Below are 22,030 nucleotides of genomic sequence, written 5' to 3'. Positions count from 1 at the left end.
ATGGTACATCTCTACAAGAGGAAGGGCAATCAGCAAGTATGCGACAACCAACCTTGCTGCTCTCCATCACAGGAAAAACCCTCGCAAGAATCCTGCTAAATCGTCTGGTCACTCATCTGGAGCTGGGCCTGCTTCCAGAGCCACAGTGTGGCTTCCGCAAAGGTCATGGGACTACTGATGTGATTTTTGCTGCGCACCAACTTCAGGAGAAGTGTCAGGAACAGAATCGTGAGCTCTGCACAACCTTTGTTGACCTTGCTAAAGCCTTCAACACTGTAAGCTGACAAGGCTTGTGGAGGATCGTGTCAAAGTTCGGCTGCCCTCCCAAATTCATTCAGATAATACGCATCGTGGCTAGAGTACTGGATGGTGGAGAATCCTCTGAGGCATTCCCAGTCACCAATGGCGTCAAACAGGGCTGTGTGCTCGCACCCACACTGTTCAGCATGATGTTTACTGCCATGCTGAATGATGCCTTCCAGGACAGTGTTGCTGGAATCAGCCTCAAGTACAGAGTGGATGGGAAGCTCTTTAACCTGAGGAGACTTCAAGCTATTACCAAAGTGAAAGAGACTGTTCTGAGAGACTTCCTCTTGCCAATGACTGCACCCGGTATACTGGCTCAGACCCAGAAATTCAAGTCAGCATGGACAAATTTTCCACAGCTTGTATCAACTTTGGACTCACCATCAACATTAAAAAGACCGAAGTCATGCACCAGCCTGCTCCTCATACACCCTACACAGAACCCACAATCACAATCAAAGGGCAGAAACTACAGTCAGTGGACCAGTTCACTCATCTTGGCAGCACCCTTTCCCAAGCAGTGACTATTGATACAGAAGTTAACTGCAGAATAGCAAAGGCAAGCTCTGCTTTCAGTCGACTGCGCTCTACTTACGGGAACATCAAGGAATCAACCCAGCAACAAAACTGAAGGTCTACAGCGCCACAGTACTCACTACCCTCCTGTATGCCTGTGAAACGTGGACTAGCGTATTGAAGGCATGCAAGGCAGCTCAATTATTTCCACATGACTTGTCTTCGCAGAATATTCACATCTGATGGCAAGATAAAGTACCAGACACTGAAGTTCTCTCTAGAGCAAGTCTACCATCAGTCCACACACTGTTGATGACAGCATAGACCTGATGGGCAGGTCATGTCATCCATATGTCAGATGAGTGCATACCCAAGCAGCTCCTTTTTGGGGAACTCTCTGCTGGAAGACGCTTGCATGGAGGGCAGAAGAAATGTTTCAAAGACACATTCAGGGCCTCCCTGAAGTCACTTGACATTGACATGACCACCTGGGCAACGCTGGCATAAAATGGCCCTACCTGGCGCTGCCTCATCCACAAAGGCTGTCAAGCTCACGGAGCAAGGTGTATTGCTGAAGCACAACTTAAGTGCAAGCTGTGCAAGTCCACAGCCACCAGAGAACAACTACAGTGTCTACACAAGTCTGTCCAATATGTGCCCGGACATTCCGTGTCCGAATTGGCCTGATCAATCATCTTCGGACACACCAGCCTCACCATGATTAATGGTGTCAAGGTCCTCATCGATGACGATGGATGAACAATATATTATTCAAGCAGGGTTATATTCAAAAATCTAATTTGTTTGAAAAGTACAAATTAGCTGTTGAGATTGTGTCTGCTGGAACAACATGTGATGCAATACTGTATGATAGCCTGAAACCTCTCTGTCCATGATAAAGCTATGAGAACTTGGTAATGAATGGAGATTTGTACAAGATCGGGTAGAAAAAACGTAAACAGTTCCAATCTTTCCTCCAATGAGACAATGTACACAGTAGATAGATAATGAAATTGACCAACTGTTAGAATATAATGGATTCAGTTTGAGATGAGCTAATGGTAATTTAGGGGTACAAAGTAAAACTTCCAAGTGACTTCTTTGCTACCTAATCATATACTCAAATCTCTTGAAGCAAAATTCCATAAGAATAGCTGTCAACAAAGAAACCTTATGGGCATTACATTCTCTGGCCTGATCAACTGATTGAAGTTATAAAAGTCTGTCTTGTATTATTAGATACCATAGCTAATCATAATTATTAGGTATATTAGCTAATCTTAAGAACATGAGAAATAGGAGCAGGAGTCGGCCATCTAGCCCTTCGAGCCTGCCCCGCCATTCAATAAGATCATGGCTGATCTGAAGTGGATCAGTTCCGCTTTCCCGCTTTCTCCCCATAACCCTTAATTCCCCTATCAAAAACCTATCCACCCGTGACTTAAATATATTTAGCGAGGTAGCCTCCACTATTTCAACAGGGGGAGAATTCCAGAGATTCACCACCCGTTGAGTGAAGAAGTTCCTCCTCAACTCTGATCTAAACTGCGCCCCCCTTATCTTGAGGCTGTGCCCTCTAGTCCTGCTGTCCTTTCTAAGTGGGAAGAATCTCTCTACCTCTACCCTATCCATCCCCTTCATTATCTTATAAGATCCCCCCCTCATCTTTCTAAACTCCAATGAGTACAGACCTAGTCTATTTAGTCTCTCTTCATAGTCCAACCCCCGCATCTCCGGTATCAGCCTAGTGAACCTCCTCTGCACTCTCCTCCAAGGCCAGTATATCCTTCCGCAAGTGCGGCGACCAAAACTGCACACAGTACTCCAGCTGCAGCCTCACCAGTGCCCTGTACAGTTGCAGCAAGACCTCCCTGCTTTTATATTCTATCCCCCTCGCTATGAAGGCCAATATTCCATTCGCCTTCTTGATCACCTGCTGCACCTGCAGACTGGGTTTTTGCGACTCGTGCACAAGAACCCTCAGGTCCCTCTGCACCATAGCATGCTGCAGCTTTTTGCCTTTTAAATAATAATCCCTCCTACTGTTATTTCTGCCAAAGTGGATAACCTCACACTTGCTAACATTATACTCCATCTGCCAGGTCCTCACCCACTCGCTCAGCCTATCCAGATCTCTCTGCAGACTTTCCACACCCTCCACGCAATTTGCTTTTCCACTTATCTTCGTGTCATCAGCAAATTACATCACCCTACACTCAGCCCCCTCCTCCAGATCATCTATATAAATGGTAAATAGTTGAGGCCCCAGCACCGATCCCTGCGGCACTCCACTAGTCACCAACCAACCACCAGAATAGCACCCATTGATACCAACTCTCTGCTTCCTATTAGTCAGCCAATCCTCTATCCACGCTAACAGCTTACCCCCAACTCCATGCACCCTAATTTTTTGTAGCAACCTTTTATGAGGCATCTTATCAAATGCCTTTTGGAAATCTAAAAACACCATATTCACCGGTTCCCCTCTGTCTACCGCACTAGTCACATCCTTGTAGAAATCCAATAAATTCGTCAAACACGACTTCCCCTGAACGAATCCGTGCTGCGTCTGCTCGATCAAACCATTCTTTTCTAGGTGCCTCGCTATTTCTTCTTTGATGACGGATTCTAGCATTTTTCCAACTACAATCGTTAAACTAACTGGCCTATAATTCCTTGCCTTTTGTCTGCTACCATTTTTTAAACGGCGACGTAAGAAGTTGGTGTGCATTTTGGAGAAGACTTGGAAGTTGGTGTGCATTTTGGTGATAGTGACCACAATTCGGTTACGTTCACCTTAGTGATGGGAAGAGATAGGCATGAACCTCGGGTCAGCAATTTTAGCTGGGGTAAGGGCGATTATGAGGCTATCAGGAGTGAATTAGGAAGCATGGATTGGATTAGGGGATTACAGGGACTGGGAACGTCTGAAATGTGGAGTTTTTTCAAGGAGCAGCTACTGCGAGTCCTTGATAGGTATGTCCCTGTCAGGCATGGTGGATTTGGTAGATCTAGGGAACCGTGGTGCACTAAAAGAGTTGAGTCGATGGTTAAAAAGAAAAAGGAGGCTTATGTTCGGATGAGATTGGAGGGCTCAGATAGTGCACTAGAAAGCTTTAGATTGGCTAGGAGGGAGTTGAAGAGTGAGTTGAGAAGGGCTAAAAGAGGACATGAGAAGACTTTGGCTGATAGGATTAAGGAGAATCCTAAGGCGTTCTATAGGTATGTCAAGAACAGAAGGTTGGTCAGGGCAAGATTAGGGCCAGTTACAGACAGCAAGGGGAAGTTGTGTGTGGAACCGGAGGAGATTGGAGAAGTATTGAACCAATATTTCTCTTCGGTGTTCACGCAGGGGGACATGAATATAGCTGAGGAGGACATTGGGTTGCAGGGGTGTAAAATAGACAGTATTACGGTTGATAAAGGGGATGTGCTGGAAATTCTTGAGGGGCTGAAAATAGATAAGTCCCCTGGTCCGGATGGGATCTACCCTAGGATTCTCTGGGAGGCTAGGGAGGTGATTGCAGAGCCTCTGGCTCAGATCTTCAGGTCGTCATTGGTCTCTGGTGTAGTCCCGGAGGATTGGAGGATAGCGAATGTTGTCCCATTGTTTAAGAAGGGGAACAGAGACTTTGCCGGGAATTATAGACCGGTGAGTCTTACTTCTGTTGTGGGCAAGGTTTTAGAAAAAATTATTAGGGATAGGATTTATAGTTATTTGGAGTGTAATGAATTGATTAGAAATAGTCAGCATGGTTTTGTAGCGGGTAGGTCGTGCCTTACTAACCTTATTGAGTTTTTTGAGAAGGTGACCAAAGAGGTGGATGGGGGCAAGGCAGTTGACGTGGTATACATGGATTTTAGTAAGGCGTTCGATAAGGTTCACCATGGTAGGCTTCTGCAGAAAATGCAGATGTATGGGATTGTGGGTAATCTAGGAAGTTGGATCAGGAATTGGCTATCAGATAGGAGACAGAGGGTGGTGGTGGATGGTAAATATTCATCATGGAGTACAGTTACGAGTGGTGTGCCTCAGGGATCTGTTTTGGGGCCACTGTTGTTTGTAATTTTTATTAATGATCTGGATGAGGGTATAGTTGGGTGGATTAGTAAATTTGCTGATGACACCAAAATTGGAGGTGTGGTAGATTGTGAGGAAGGGTGTCATAGTCTGCAGGGAGACTTAGATAGGTTGCAGAGCTGGGCCGAGAGGTGGCGGATGGAATTTAATGCGGAGAAGTGTGAGGTAATTCACTTTGGTAGGAGCAACAGATGTGTCGAGTATAGGGCTAACGGGAGGACTTTGAATAGTGTGGATGAACAGAGGGATCTAGGTGTGTGTGTACATAGATCCCTGAAAGTTGGGAATCAAGTAGATAAGGTTGTTAAGAAGGCGTACGGTGTCTTGGCGTTTATTGGTAGGGGGATTGAATTTAGGAGTCGCAGTGTAATGTTGCAACTGTACACTACTCTAGTGCGGCCGCACTTGGAGTACTGTGTGCAGTTCTGGTCCCCGCATTACAAGAAGGATGTGGAGGCGTTGGAGAGGGTGCAGAGGAGGTTTACTAGGATGGTGCCTGGTATGGTGGGGAGGTCCTATGAGGAGAGACTGAGGGATTTAGGGTTGTTTTCTTTGGAAAGAAGGCGGCTAAGAGGGGATCTTATTGAAACATATAAGATGATTAGAGGTTTAGATAGGGTGGATAGTGATAGCCTTTTTCCTCGGATGGAGAAAGCTAGCACGAGGGGGCATGGCTTTAAATTAAGGGGGGGTAGCTACAGGACGGATGTCAGGGGTAGGTTCTTTACCCAGCGGGTGGTGAGGGATTGGAATGCCCTGCCTGCTGCAGTTGTAAATGCGTCTAGTTTGGGGGTGTTTAAGAGATCTCTGGATAGGTTTATGGACGAAAAGGGATTGGTATAGGCTAGTGGGTCATTGTTTTTGTAACTGGTCGGCGCAACATCGTGGGCCGAAGGGCCTGTTCTGCGCTGTAATGTTCTATGTTCTATGTTCTATGTAACATTAGCCGTTTTCCAATCTTCCAGCACTTCCCCGGAGTCCAGCGAATTTTGATAAATAGTTACTAAGGCATCCACTATCACCTCTGCCATTTCTTTCAGAACTCTGGGATACATTCCATCTGGTCCTGGGGACTTGTCCACCTTCAGTCCCATTAGTCTATCAAGCACTACCTCTCTAGTGACAGTAATTGCATTTAGGCCCTCATCTCCTACCATCCTTCTATCTTTAATATCCAGCAAACTATTTGTGTCCTCCTCCATGAAGACCGAGGCAAAAAACTTATTTCAAGCCTCAGCCATTTCCTCATCGCCCACTGCTAAATTCCCCCTCTCATCCTCCAAGGGTCCAACATTCACTCTAGCCAGCCTCCTCTTCTTTATATGTTTGTAAAAACTTATACTGTCATTTTTTATATTTAGTGCTAGTTTAGCTTCATTGTCTATCTTTCCTTTCTTTATCACCTTCTTAGTCATTCTTTGTTGATTTTTAAATCTTTCTCAATCTTCTAATCGCCCACTATTTTTAGCCACTCTGAACGCATCAGCTTTTAATTTAATACTCTCCTTTATTTCCTTTGATAACCACGGCTGGTTATCCCTTCTCTACAGTCCTTATATCTTTTGCCGTTCAATAAACTTCCATATATTTGCTATTCAACAATCCTGCCTTGACATATGGTTAAAGTCATGTCCAAACAAAAAATTTTATTGAGTTATTTTGGGACTGAATCATTAATTTTGAATAAAAACAAAGTACTGTTGATGCCGGAAATCTGCAAAACCAAAAACGTTGGAAAAGCTCATCAGGTCTGGCAGTGTCCGCAAAGAGAAACGTAGGTTGGGATTTTCTGCTCCCATTCGTGTTGGGCAGGTTTTGCAGCAAGAGCAGAAAACATTGAGATGGCCTCAGTCACATTTCATGTTGAAGTAAAAGCAGGAAGTGATCCCTTCCCCATCAATGGTGGGCCATGTTTCCTGCTATTCAACATCAGGAACGTCATTCTACCACATTAATATTTCATTATCAGGCCCATACGCTGGAATCAAAGCCCACGTCAAATATTGCATCCACAGCAGTGTGATGCCAGAATATTGTGAAGCATGATTGATTTCAACAGGTATGCATCTGCCAAGCAAAGCTCCGAGAGATGTAAGAAATGAGTTCACTCAAGCTGGCACAGCAATCACAGAGCAACTCTGCATCTTTGGGGGACTGGTTGGGTAGTGGTAAAACAGAAAGAAATCCCACAACACCAGCTTAACGTCCAACAAGTTTATTTGTAGGAAATGCCGCAAGCTTTCGGAACAGGCTGTCCCTTCGTCAGATGCTGAGAGTTTGAACACGTACACAGCCTATGTGCATCTTACCCTCATATTTTTGCTTTCAGACAGTGTTAACCTTAATTCTGCCATTAATCCTGACCCACAGCTTTAGTCTTTAATGCTATCATTACCACTCCCTTCAGTGAGGAGTAGGTTGAGGAAAGAGAATCCTTGGCTGAGGGAAAAGGAAGACATGTCAGAAATGGAAAACGGCATCATCCGAACAAATGCAATGTGGAAGTGGAGTTGGACCATGTGAAAATGAGAGAAGGGTGGAAATTGGAAGCATTTTTTTTTCCCAATTCCAGAATGGATGCAACTTGATGATTAATTCAATCTTGAATCGATTAACTTTGAATGATTAAATCAAAGTAAAACACAATTAAAAACATACAGTGATGCACTGAAAGTTGCTGCTGTGGCTAAGGGCCCAGCAGAGGTCCTGACACCCTTACAGGTGCTGTAATTACCCAGAAAGTTTGATCATGCAACAGGCTGATTTGCACTCCCCTGAATCTTCTGTGAATGTCTCTTACACTGGTCTGTGATTGTCGAGCGCTTGACAATCACCAGGCAAGACTGTTCCCTTCCTGTTGGCGAACACTTCAGTGGTCACGGGCATTCAGCCTCTGACCTTCGGGTAAGCATTCTCCAAGGCGGCCTTCACGACACACGACAGCGCAGAGTCGCTGAACAGAGACTGATAGCCAAGTTCCGCACACGAGGACGGTCTCAACAGGGATCTTGGGTTCATGTCGCACTATCTGTAACTCCCGTGACTTGCCTGGGTTTGCAAAACCTCACTTACTGTACTGTCTGGAGACAATACACATCCCTGTAACCTGTGATCAGTGCTCCTTCCACTCACATTGTCAGCCACTTCAGGTCTTGAACAGCAGGTTAGGTGTAAGGATTCGCATTCTAATCAGTAATCTCTAAACTGTCTGTGCTTTATATGCTCTGTCTGAGGCCAGAACTCTCCATTCACCTGACGAAGGGACTAACCTGAAAGCTTGTGAGTCTATTATCAAATAAATCAGTTGGACTAAAACCAGGTGGTGTCAGACTTTTTACAGTATAACTAATACAGAGAAAGATTATAACAGATACAGGAAGATATCAGTACACTTGCAGAATAAGCCATTACATAAGTTGAGGTGATATATTTTTGTAGGAAGAATGAGGTTATATACTCTTTGACAATTTAGTGTCTAAATGGGATAGAAGAACATAGATAATTAGAAGTAACGACACAGGCTAATAGGATCAGTAAAAAAAACTGGGGTTCATTATTAGAGGCATTAAATTGAAAAGCAGAGAAACCATGTTAAACTTGTATAAAAGTCAATTAAGCTCATAACCATCTTGATGTCCATATTACAGAAAGGATTAGAGGCACTGAGGAAGGCACACAACAGATTTACAAGAATGATACCAGAACTGATCAGGAAAAACAGGCTGGGCTCCTTCTCTGAAGAAGATGGAACAATGGCAAGATAGGGGTTTTAAAATTATGAAAGGATTTGACAGGGTAGATGTAAAAATGTTTCCATTTGTTAAAAGAGACTAGAAGTGGGATATAAGTGAGATAAATTATACGGGGAATTCAGGAAAACCTCTTTTAGAACATGGAATTCAGTATCACGAGTTGTTGAAGCAAACAGCTTAGATGCATTTAAGAGGAAACTAAATATACATAAAAAGATAAAGAATACCCACATAAAGAATAACTTTTAGATCCACGTTCGTGTTAATATCAAAAAGAGCAGTGGGTAGTCTAATTATTATAAATTTGTAAAGGGTGTTCACACTGCAGTCATTCACTGTTGCCAATGTTCTACCACATCTAGCCATGTAGATGTCTGCACCTTTGCAGATGCAGCAGGTCACAACACTGGGCAGCAAGTGAAATTGGCAATGGTAACTCATAGGTTGGTCTCAGGAACCCACACGCAGATCCTTCATGTTACACCACATACCCTTTCACATTTTTCATTCATTCATGAGATGGGCACACAGCTGTCTGGGCCAAAATTTACTGCCTATCCCTAACTGCCCTGAGGAAAGTGGTGATGCGCTCCCTCCTTGAACTGCTGCAGTTAATGCAGTGTAGATACACTCATCGTGCTGTTAGGACTGCTTTTTCTGATATTTACCTGGACTTGAGTGTCACAATTACAAGCCCAAAAGTGCCTCACCCATAATCTATAACATTAGCACACTACCTTTGCTGGCCTTTGTAACTCCAAGGGACTATTCCAGCAGAGTCCTATAAGCTCCAGAATACAACAAACTATTTTGGGGTGCTCACACATAAGCACAGTGCATCCAACGAGGCTGGTCTTGAATTCTCCAGCAACGTATGGAAAAGCTGTTTATATGAGAGATCCAACAGGAAAATGTCCTACTGCAGATGGCAATATATGAACTGACCACACCCATCCTTCGCTCCTCCACAACTCAGCATTGAAGTTGCAGAAGGCCACAGCAGGAGATTACACATAGGCATTGAGTAACATCACTCATAGTTTTAGGACTGTTGCCATTGTTTCTTCCAGTTCTGAGTGACTGAATACCCAGAATCAGTTTACGCTACTATGATTGACAGGAGTTGAGAAGTTTTCATACACAAAACGCAGAAGACTGATGGGTGGAACCCTATTCGCATTTAAACTTCCACCTGCAGAGAGAATCAGCTCAGTACTAAAAGGGAAGTGAATTCTGCCAAAAGGAAGACCAAGCTTGGAAGATGTTTGTGGCTGAACTTGTGGCAGAATGGACTGCCCAGAAAAGCCTGCGAAATTTATCTTTATTAAATCTGCTAACCCATATATAATTTATAATTCATACAGACCATGATTAGCCTGGTCACTTACATTTAAGATACAAAAAGTGAAATCTGGTTGGTTATTTCTGATTTGGAGATCATTCAGTAAACTTGCTTCTTTCGATTTACAGATCCCCATTGGAATATAACACTACCCTTTTATATGGTTCGTACAAAATTAACCTCATCAGTCCTAATCACTTACAAAAATTGTTCAGTGTATGCAAAATGAATGAAACCATTAATTATGCTAAATAATGAAAAATCAAATATTGAAATAATTTGAAATTTATATTAGCATTACAGATTAACATGTAGTTACTTATAAGGGTACTGATGATTTCTGCCCATCATAAACTGAATACACACAAATTTCAGCTCCAAGATGAGGTTGAATATAATTGGTGTGAAGGTTCCTCAATGTGGAGCAGCAGAGTTGAAAGAAATCCTCCAGGATTCCTGCTCCAGTTCACAATCTGCTGAGCTCCTTCTTTTAAGTATGTATGTGAACTTTATGTGAAGACAAGATCTTATATGGCAGTAACAAAGTCATTCACAAGCAAAATGTTAGCTCTGTTTCCTCTCCCAATACTGTCAGACCTGCTGAGATTTTGCACCTTTTTTTTCTTTGTTTCAGATTCCAGCATCTGCAGTCATATGTTTTCATCTTATGTGACTATGATCGCTTCCTCCCCCACAGTTGAATTGTATGTCAATAATAGCAGTCTAGAGATGAACGGGAATATAAGATTGTTGTCTATGGAGCCAAAGGGCGAATTCATAATTCCAAGTATTTACCCTCTAGCTCCAAACGAGGGAAGATTCTAATCAAGGATATGTGATCAGAGATCAGCCACTAACACTGGCTGTTTCCTAAAGTGCAGGCCCCACTGGAAGCAATTAAGGCCTCTGTGAATTAACTTGATATTGTACTGTAAGACACTGTCATCAAGAGAGATGGGGAGAAAATTGGGTATAAAAGTTACCATTTATCAAACAGCTGTATGAGAAGGAAAAAAAAGATTAAATGTCTAAGTTTCTCACCTTCTCTCCGTGCACTGGCTATCACATTAGCAGCAGATTTACTCATTACGTGGACTATATAGAGTGGGCAGTTAATACAACTGGCTATAGTAATTGCCCTTTGGGTGGCTTCAGCCTCCACTTCTTCAGGTCGACAAAGTTCATGACCTTCAGGTCCAGTGATTCCCTTCGAGAGTATCTTCTTTGCACCCTGCAAAAAACATCGTACTGTTTGTAACTTTTAAGGATTTTCTCTGATACTACTGTGAAAGCCTTCTATGATTTACTCTCCCACACATTAAAGATATTAATTAGAAATTACAGGGTACTGGAATTGCTCGGACATCTGATTTCCTACAATTCCACTAATTAAAGACCATTGCCAGCTCATGTCATGCTTTTCCAACGGTTCTTGAGTCAGTGAATGTCTTTATATTCTTCAAATTCTAAACATTAAAACCACTGTGTAATATAACAATTTATTTTGCAAAGAATTATTCCATTTGAGGAGACAAGTATACACTCAGTTAGATGGAAACAAATTTGTACCTTTTTCCACTCCAAATTTTTTTAAAAAATCATACTTTGCTTTCATTTCCCTGAAACATGCACCATTTCCTGACCACTTGACAGGCAAGTTCTAGTCTGAAGCCCCTTACTAACAGTGCTCTGTATCCAACTGCTACAATGAACACTAGATCAGGTAGGTGCCCACATTACTTGACTTTCTGTATGGAAGTAGAATTCTGCTTATCCAAAGGACTATGAATAATACTGATCGGTTTTGCAAAAACATTGAGGAAAGGTCACAAATCGGAAATGGTAACTTGGTTTTTTCCTCTCCACAGATCCTGCTTGGCCTGCTGAGTATTCCAGCATTTTCTGTTTTTATATTAGAACCAATAAACATGATGCCCTTACCAACTGCAAAATTAATTTGCACCTTAGTACTCTAGCTTATTGCTTAATACTGTTAAATTCCCAAAGTATGGGACTTTGGGTTTCCTAGGAAACCCAAGGATATATGCAATGGATAGGCAGACTCCTGGATCTTTCCCTGATACTTGTTTGATTGAGAGAAGGTAAGCAGAAAATTCCAAGTGGAAATTTCTAAATTCTGGATAAGCTGTCAAAGGTGCTCGGTCTGGATTCTAGCAAGGGGAACCATTGGCACATGAGGGTATCCAATAAAATGAATTTCCTTATTTGGAACAATACAGCATGGCCCACAGCTGGTATATTACAGTATGTACAAAGTGAGTTGTCAGGGAGGCAAATTGCCCCTCAGGTTTGCCCACCAGCTCCCTAAAATACCGAGGTCCAGAGTACCGCCTGACATCAATGCCACATCACCATGCATCCCATAGATTAGCCTATTCACTCTTTTAACCCTTTGCATACAGGCAGCAAGATGTGTTTTGGGATATCATGAGAAATACAGGTATGCAGACTGTAGTGTAGAGCAATGTCACTTTTATACAGCATTAAGAGATGAATATATAATATTTAATTAGTTGTATGATTGCTTTAAGAGCAGGCCACGTGATTTGATGGCAATATCACTGGTATATTTCAAACACTCCAACTTTTGGTTCAGTTTGTACTCTGTACAGACATCTCTTCCAGAAAACATGTGTTGCTTTGAATCTGTGTGTACAAAACAAGTCTTTTTCTTTAAAATCCACAATCCCTAACACAATTACAGACAGTGAGTTCCATTTGCATAGTAATGCAACATTTTCACTGTTTTCTCTGGGATTGTCCAGGGATCCATGGTTGAGTCCTTGCTGGGTTCGATTCCCAGCTTGGGTCACTGTCCATGCGGAGTCTGCATATTTTCCCCGTGCTTGTGTGGGTTTCCTCCGGGTACTCTGGTTTCCTCCCACAGTCTGAAGAAATACTGGTTAGGTGAATTGGCCATGCTAAATTCTCTCTCTGTGTATCCGAACAGGTGTGGCGACTTGGGGATTTTCACAGTAACTTCATTGTGGTGTTAATGTAAGCCTGCTTGTGATGAATAAATAAACTTTTTCCTCTTATGCAACCTCACGCTGCTTCATGGTGACATCATCACAAGGTTAACATCCATATATCATCATAGGGGTACCATTGCCTACAAACCATTACTGAGGATACAAAAGCAGGCTAGGGATTCAGAATCCTATGGTGAGTAATTCTTGCCTGTCCACCATCTACAAGGCACAAGTCAGAAGTGTGATGAAATGCTCTCCATTTTGTTGGATATGCGTAGTTCCAACTTAAGAAGCTCAAAAGTGTCCAGGACAAAACTGCCCACTGGACTGACATCCCATCCACCACCATAAACATTTATTCTCTCCGCAAACAACATAGCAGCAACAGTGCATTCCATCTATAAGATGTACTGCAGCAACTTGCCAAAGCTCCTGCAACATTACCTTCTAAACGATGACCTCCAGCACCTAGAAGACAAAGACAGCAGGTGTATGAGAGCACCATCACCTGCAGGTTCCCCTCCAAGCTACACACCATCCTATATAAAAGCTAATCTCCATTCCTTTACTCTCAATGGATCAGAATCCTGAAACTCCTTTCCTAACAGCACTGTGGCTATTTTTGGAACAAGACTTTGAACTATGATTTAATGTACTTTTGCTAGCACACTTTGCTCTGAACGACTTATTATAATTTTGGCAACGGTGCTGCAATTCATTTCATATTTTGCTGAATAAACTGAACAATGAGAAATATAACTGATTGTGTTACATCTTTTCACTTGTTTCAGTATCAATACTTATTTTGTGATTGGTGCACAAGGACCATATGTAATTCCTCCTTGACTGATATACGACAGAGACTGCAGTTCACTGCACCTACTTAAAATAAATTAGGTATTGGACTAAATGCCAACCTAGCCAGCAATTTCCAAACGCAAGGAACAAATAAAAAATATACAGGTTTTCCACTACCTCTCCTGTTCCACTGTCTCCACGTTTTTAGACTGATTGACCAATATTCCTCTGGCTAATCGCTAAAGCTTCCATCTTTGGCTCCTTACACAAGGTCCACACCCTTGTTGCTAATTCAATTCCTATCCCAGCTGGTGACTAAGAATGAACTGCAACTGCATTATCCTATTCAATCTGAGGTTGTGTTTCTTAACCTATTACCTGTTCACCAATTAACTGCAAATACCACAAAATGGCAACTTAGCTCATATACTGTTGAAATCCTCATCCATATTTACATACTTCTACAACTCAACTATTAAATGTTTCCTCATCTGCCTTCCCATTAGCTTCAGATCATTTAAAACTCCGTAACCTACAATCTTCCTTGTATTATTTTCATGCTGGTCTATATTGGCTTGCAGTTCCCAAATAGATTACACTTTTAAAGCATATCTCACCATGGCTTTGTCCCTCCCATCTCTGTAACTTCCTCCAGACTAACTAGTCCTCTCCACAAACTCTCTGGTTCTTTGACTTTGGCCTCTTATGCCCTTTCCTCCACAGCACTATTGGTAGCCATGCTTGCAACCTAGTCTCCAAGTTCTGGGATTCCTTCCCTAAATGTCTACACATTTCTTTTTTCTTTAAAGCTCACCTCTTCAAAAGCATTTGGTTAAGCCTCCCAATGGTTATTTGTTTAGCTCATCAAGGACAGCACAAAAAGAAATCATTAACCTCGATATGTGTGTGTGAGCTCCCTCTTTACCACAGTAACTCAAACTAATAATATGGTGGCACAGTGGTTCACACTGCTGTCTCACAGCTCCAGGGACCTGAGTTTGATTACCAGCTTGGGTCACTGTCTGTGTGGAGTTTGCATGTTCTCCCTGTGTGGGCTTCCTCCTGGTGCTCCAGTTTCCTCCCACATTCCAACCCACATCTTTGGAATGTACGGGTTAGGTGCATTGGCCGTGTTAAATGGTCCCTTAGTGTCCCAGGGTGCATAGAGGGATAGCAGGATAAATATGTGGTTTTACAGGGGGTAGGGCATGGGTGGGATTGTTGTCAGTACAGACTTGATGGGCTGAATGGCCTCCTTCTGCACCTTAGGGTTTCTATGATTTGTGTTTTTATGATAATCCTACTTCTTCCCCCATTATCTTCTATTTTCCTCTGCTTAACAATTGAATTGGTAGGAATAGAGAATAAAAAGCATGAAATGATTCATGCTCTACAATTGCAAATATAGCAAACTAATATTTTTTCTAATGTGAAAAGTATCAGATTTTCATTTGAATTCCTTAAATTGTAACTAAAGTCACTTTAATGTGAAAAAGAAAATTGCAGCATTTTTCCTAACATAGACATAGGTTATTATTCAAACAAGGCCACAATGTGGTTACAACTCACCTCTGCTATTAAGTGTCCATTTTCAGCATGAACTTGAGCAATTGCTCCCAACTCCTTGCAACAGCAGAAAACATAGTACAGCTCATCATCCGAAAGCATAAAGACATCTTTATATGCCATGAACATCTTAAAGGAATTCACACCCTTCTCTTTGACTAGAATTTCCATTTCATCTTTCACCTGTGAAAAGGCAGAATAAATTACAGAGTTCGCTCAGTGAAAGAATAGCAAGAGCTGAAAAATCATAAGAACATAAGAAATAGGAGCAGGAGTAGGCCATCTAGCCCTTCGAGCCTGCCCCGCCAATCAATAAGATCATGGCTGATCTGAAGTGGATCAGTTCCACTTAATCCCAAATGTAAGATCTGTTACGGAGATAACCTCTGAGTTAACTATTGCTTTCATCATATTTTTTAGAGCACGGCTTATTGCCCATTTTTGTTTGTTTTACAGCTCTCTCCCTTCCCATTAATTCTTTAACTTATTCAGTGAGACGTGGTTCTAATGCTAGTTTAAACTGACTTTTGAAGCTGTTCAAGACCACTCTTGGTCTGGGTTTGATCATTCCTCTTTCAAAGGGAGCAGCTCCTAAACTCACTTGTTACAGGGACATGGTTGATGCAGGTCAATTTCATAACAAAGCTCCCAATAGAAGGGACACCCTATCAGGAATGGGAAAGAGAACACTTGCAGAATGCATCCACACGTTCTTGAAAGCAGAATAAGAAGAAAATTGGCAGTAAAACAGGTTGACCGTGAACCTTATCAAATGAAAATCATACACAACATAAACTGGGAATGGGGAGAGGAAAAATAATGTATAAAATGTCAGGTTGAAATCACCTGATAGAAAACTTCTACTAAAACTGTGTCAGAAAAAGTGTTGAGGCAGATGTCGAAATCTTAATTATAAATTGTGAACAACAGCGGTCCCAGCACCAATCACCACAGAACACCACTTCCTAACTTTTGTCAAGCCAAGTAGCTATTTAAATCCTTCTCTGTTTTCTGTGTTGTAGTCAGTTTCCTATCCATTCTGCTAGCTGCTCCCCAATCCCATTGGCCCTATCCTTGATCATTTGTCTATTATGTGGTACATTATTATAAGTCTTTTGAAAAATTCCAATGTTACATCATGTATATTGCTCTTTATTTCTTCTCAAAAATTTCAGAAAGATTAATCATGTGTGACCTTCACATTTGGAATCTGTGCTGACTACTTCATTAACATTTCAGTTTTGAATTTTTGAATTACATCTTTCAGTAAAGATTAAATTATGTTTCCCACCACTGATGTTAAGCTAAACAGTCTCTGGATCTGTTCCACAAATAAGACTTTGCCATGGTGCCAAGTGCCATGGACTGTATACACACTGCCACGCATGGGGCTCATTTGAACTCGTCCATTTCCAAGAACAAAAAGAAATTCCACTCCCTTGACACCCATCTGGTGTCTGATCACATACAGGGAATGATACAGGTCAATGCCAGGTATTTTGGCAGCAGTGAAGACATCTATCTTTTACCAGCTCTATTCCAATCAGCGCAGCAAGTCCGAAACGGGCTACCAGGTGACAAATAATACCATAAGACATGGGAGTAGAAGTCAGCCATTTGGCCCATCAAGTCTGCTCAGCCAGTCAAGGGGATCAAACCCAACTCCACTTTACAGCACTGTCCCCACAATCCTTGATTCCTTTACAAATTAAAACTCTGTCTTTCAGTTTTACTAGAGAATTCCACAGATTCACTACCCCAGAAAAGAAATTCCTATTCATCACCGTCTTAAATGAATTGACCCTTTACTCTGAGATTATGCTCTCTAGCTCTGGACTCTCCTACAAGGCAAAATTACCTCTCAGCATCTGCCCTGTCAAGACCCTTAAGAATCCTACATGTCTCAATAAAGGTCGTCTCTCATTCTTCTAAACCTCAACTTACAGCCTCAACCTATTCAACCGCTCCTCATTGTGAATCTTCTTTGGAATGCCTCCAATGCCAGTAGGTATTTCCTTTGATAAGGGGACCAAAACTGTTCATGATATAACTAGCACCTTGTATAGTTTTAGTAAGATTTCCCTATTTTTATACTCCATTCCTTTCATAGAATTATCATAGAAACCCTATAGTGCAGAAAGAGGCCATTTGGCCCATTGAGTCTGCACTGACCACAATCCCACCCAGGCCCTACCCCATAGGCCTACATATTTACCCACTAATCCCTCTAACCTATGCATCTCAGGACACTAAGGGGCTATTTTTAGCACGGCCAATCGACCTAACCTGCACATCTTTGGACTGTGGGAGGAAACTGGAGCAACTGGAGGAACCCACGCAGACACGAGGAGAACGTGCACATTTCACACAGACAGACATTGACCCAAGCCGGGAATCAAACCCAGGTTCCTGGAGCTGTGAAGCAGCAGTGCTAACCACTGTGCTACCATGCTGCCGACGAAAGTTTCCTTTTGAAATAAAGGCCAAAATTCCATTTCCCTTCCCTAACACCTGTACTTGCATGCTAGCTTTTTGTAATTTATGCACAAGGACCCCCAAATTCCTCTTGTGCTGCAGCTTCCTGCAGTCTTTCTCCATTAGTTGCAGGTTGCCATCCTGAAAATGCCCCATTTGCCTCAACTCTCTGACTTCTATCAGTTGGCCAATTCTCTATCCAAGTGAATATACTACCCTTGGCACCATGGGGTCTTGTCTTATTAAGTAGTCTTTTATATGGTCCCTCAAACTTTTTTGGAATCCAAGAATATTAGATCTCCTCTTTATCTATCCTCCTTACTATCACCTCAAACAATTCTAATAAATCCATCAACAAGAGTTAATCACTTATGATATGGTTCATATCCAGTAAGGAAACCATGCATACGCACACAAGCATTTACACACACACACATATGCAAGCGCAGCAAACCTACAACAAGTGCCATGCTGCCACAAGGAACATTATAGAACCGACCATTAGCATCCTCAAGCAATGCTTTCACTGTCAGGATTGCTCTGGAGGATCCTTGTTTTACCCAGCTGAGTATCAAGATTTCTGGTAGTGTGCTGCATGCTACACTATTTGGATTTTATGAAAGAATAATCATAGAATCCCTACTGCACAGAAGGAGGTCAGTCGGCCCAATGGGTCTGCATCAATTCTCTGAAAGAGCATCTTACACAAGCCCACCCCTCCCCCTATCCTAGTAACCTCACACATTTACCATGGCTAATCCACCTAACCTACACATCCTGAGGCACTAAGGGACAATTTAGCATGACCAATCCACCAAACCTGCACATCTTTGGACTGTGGGAGAAAACCAGAGCACCAGGAAGAAATCATTTTAATCACCTATCAAATCAGAAGTTGAGAGTGGAAACACAAGGAGGAGGAAGAGGCTACAATGCAAACCACCCCTTTTATCTTCAAGGCTATATACAATCATGTTATTCCCTGGGTTGGTTCAAGTTATGTCAGACAAATGCTGTCTGAATGCACCCGCCCTTATCTAGGCATAGGGTGCAGGGAAAAAGTGAGGATGGGGAGGTGGGAACAAGAGGAAAATTATCCCCACTGCTTACCAATTCAGCAATGGAAACAGATACTAGGAGTACAGTTTTGATTTTTTAAAAATTAATTTTATGGTATGTGAGCATCATTGGCTACAGCAGCATTTATTGCCCATCCCTTATTGCCATGGAGAAGGTTATGGCAAGCTGACTGCCTGAATCGCAGTCGTCTCTGAGATATAGGTACACCTAGTTTATTTGGTAGTAAACGCCACTAGCTTTCGGAACGCTGTTCCTTTGTCAGGTGAGTGGAGTCGCTGAGCAGAAACTGATAGCCAAGTTCTACACACATGAGGATGGCCTCAACCAAGATCTTGGGTTCATGTCACACTATCTGTAACCCCCATGACTTGCCTGAACATCTCACTTAACGTCCTGTCCTGGAGACAATACACATCTCTTTAACTTACGCTTGATGCTACCTCCACTCACATTATCTGCACCTTTAAGGCTTGAATAGCAGTTCAGCTGCAAAGGCTCGCATTCTAAACAGTATTCTGTAAACTGTGTGTGCCTTTATATGCTCTGTTTGCGATCAGAGCTCTCCACTCATCTGATGAAGGAACAGTGTTCCAAAAGCTAGTGGTGTTTACTACCAAATAAACCTGTTGGACTTTAATCTAGTGTTGTGAGACTTCTTACTATATAGGTACACCCACAGGGTGAATTCCAGGATTTTGATTCAGTGACAGTGAAGGAATATTTCCAAGTCAGCACGGAGTGTGACTTGGAGAGAAACCTCCAGGTGGTGGTATTACCACGTTTCTGCTGCTCTTGTCCTTTTAGATGGTAGTGGTCATGTGTTTGGAAGATGCTGCCTTAGAAATGTTTGTAAGTTCTTGCAGTGCATTTTGTAGAGAGTACACACAGCCGACAGTGTTCAACAGCATTGGAGGGATTGAATATTCATGGAAGTGGTACTAATCAAGTGGGGTGTCAGGAGGTGTGTTACTCTCTGCAGGATTCCTAGCTTTTGACTGGCTCTGGTAGCCACACTGTTTACATGGCTAGCCCAATTCAGTTTCTGCTCAATGGTAATCCCCAGGATGTTGATAATGGGGGATTCAGCTATGGTAATATAATTTAATTTCATTGTTTTAAAACTTAAGCTTGTACATATCTTCTAAAAATTGAACTGGAGTCCTCTTACTCTTCCTCGCCATATGTAAACTTGAATCAAAATTAAATACTAAAACTAAAAACTAATAGCTTCTTCTGGGTGCTCATGGTGAGTCTAGCTGTCTAATTTATACCCACTGAAACCCAGGATTAAAATAGTTATTGATGAGGATGTGACAGTGGCAACAAGATACCCCCTTGCATGTCCCACTCTCAGTGAACACTGTGGGATACTTAAATGTTGAGAACTGCTTTAGAAAGTCCTGATTATTCTTGTTAAAATAAACAGCAAATCATTATAACTAGCAGAATTTTGTTACTAGTGAAACAACTTTGCTAATCAGCACTTTTCACTTTACCTTTGCACTCCACCAGGTTACAGCCACATGGAATGAGTAATCACAACAGACTTTAGGATCTGCCCAGTTTCTCCACTTGTTATAATTTTCTAACAAAGAGTCACCTTTATGGGGCACCACAAAATCTAATATCATGGTGGTGCCTCCAGCCACAGCAGCCTGAAAAGAATAAAAAATAGTAGTTACTTTTATTGAACACATTTAGATAAAACTAGTCCTCTAGTAAACCTCTTTTAACTAGATTTTGACCACGATTCTCCCAAAAATGCTGAATTGGTAGGAGAACTACTCTAAATCCCGACTGTTCTGTCAGTTCAGCTTCTTACCTGAATCTCCGCACTTTGTGCATTGCAGAGATCCCAACTGGGAATCTAATTAAAAACCCAGGAGCGGGGCCTATTCACGCTGGAGTTCGACAGTTCTGGAGCTCTGCGCATGTGCAGTGGCTTCAAACTGTTAACCTCCTGTTTGCTGGCTAGCCCAGGACCCCCTCAGTGCTGCCCCTCCAGCCCCCTTCTTGGCCCGATCATGGTCCCCATAAAAATTCCCAGCCAGCCCTGACCACCTCCTCATCCCATCCTGAGCGCCCAATGTCTAGGTCCCTCCCCCAGCAGTGGCAATCCCCCCATTCCCCTCACCCTGGCAAACCCTCCCCCACTGACACCCCCCTCCACCCCAAATTGCTGCCCTCCCTTCATTCCAAAACGATCACCATGCAGAGTGGCAACGGGACCTCCCACCCCTCACCAATCACCTCTTGACCCTGCCCACATTAGGACCCACCCCCTTGGCACTGCTCAATACCCAATGGGCAGTGCCAAGGGGCACCAGCTAGCACTGCCAGAGTGCCCATGCCCAGGGGGCACCATCTTCCCCACCACCCGACCCCAAGGAAGGCCCCGATTGCCCCCCTCTTCATTCCTGAAAGGTCCCAATAATTAACTATTAAACATATCTAAAATACATGCAGAAAAGATTTAAATTATTTACCTGCCTTCCCGCTGGTTTCCAGCATGGTATGACCAGCGACTGTTCTCCGGTTCTGGGAGATGCGCGTGCATTCCCAGTTCATGTGTAAATCCCCGTTCAAAGCCGGAGATGCGTGTCTCCCACCACGACCCGGCAGAAAAGTTGCAGGTCGCAATGGGAGAAACATGGCCTTTGTTTCAGTTAGTGTAATTTTTGCTGCACAATATAGTAGGAAAGTTAGGTGAAGGAATATAGTTAAATTATCAAGACATTTTCTATCCTTATTTGTACAGAGATGCCAAGGATAGTTCATTTCAAATACAGGGACATGGATGATGGTGGAGCGGGTGTTGGTTGCAACCTTTTACGACAATATAAAATGGGTGACTCAGACCAGTCATTCATTATAATCAAACCAATAAAATGAAATACAGATCTGTTCACACATTTCAAAAATTCTAGTCCACCTGAATTACACAAATTTGGAAGTAGGTTGAAAAAATAATTCTAAGCCAAACTAAGTGAAGCTCTGTCACTCCTTTGATGGCAAGCAACAGAAGTGTGGCGTTTTGTACACATATGGGAGTTACAACTTTGTGTAGGCAAGACTCTACCTTGCACACACAAGACCTAGAGGCTGGAGATTCGATAGGAAC

At 42.5% G+C, this 22,030-nt stretch overlaps 1 protein-coding gene across 1 annotated transcript in view; it reads right to left on the bottom strand.

Annotated features, from left to right (window-relative positions):
• The window catches only part of dpys (dihydropyrimidinase), a 74,834-nt gene that overhangs the window by 29,820 nt on the left and 22,984 nt on the right, over nt 1-22,030 (bottom strand). The window contains exons 2-4 of the mRNA XM_080194832.1: nt 20,406-20,564; nt 15,358-15,537; nt 11,039-11,228 (exon numbers count right to left, since the gene is read on the bottom strand). Of these exons, the coding sequence (XP_080050958.1) occupies nt 11,039-11,228; nt 15,358-15,537; nt 20,406-20,564 (529 nt within the window). The remainder of the gene's footprint in view (nt 1-11,038; nt 11,229-15,357; nt 15,538-20,405; nt 20,565-22,030) is intronic.

This window comes from Carcharhinus amblyrhynchos, chromosome 8, assembly GCF_965287045.1.
Source record: "Carcharhinus amblyrhynchos chromosome 8, sCarAmb.v2.hapA, whole genome shotgun sequence".
Classification (NCBI taxonomy): domain Eukaryota; kingdom Metazoa; phylum Chordata; class Chondrichthyes; order Carcharhiniformes; family Carcharhinidae; genus Carcharhinus; species Carcharhinus amblyrhynchos.
Note: the sequence above shows the minus strand (reverse complement) of the source record. Positions and strands in the feature narration are given on the sequence as shown.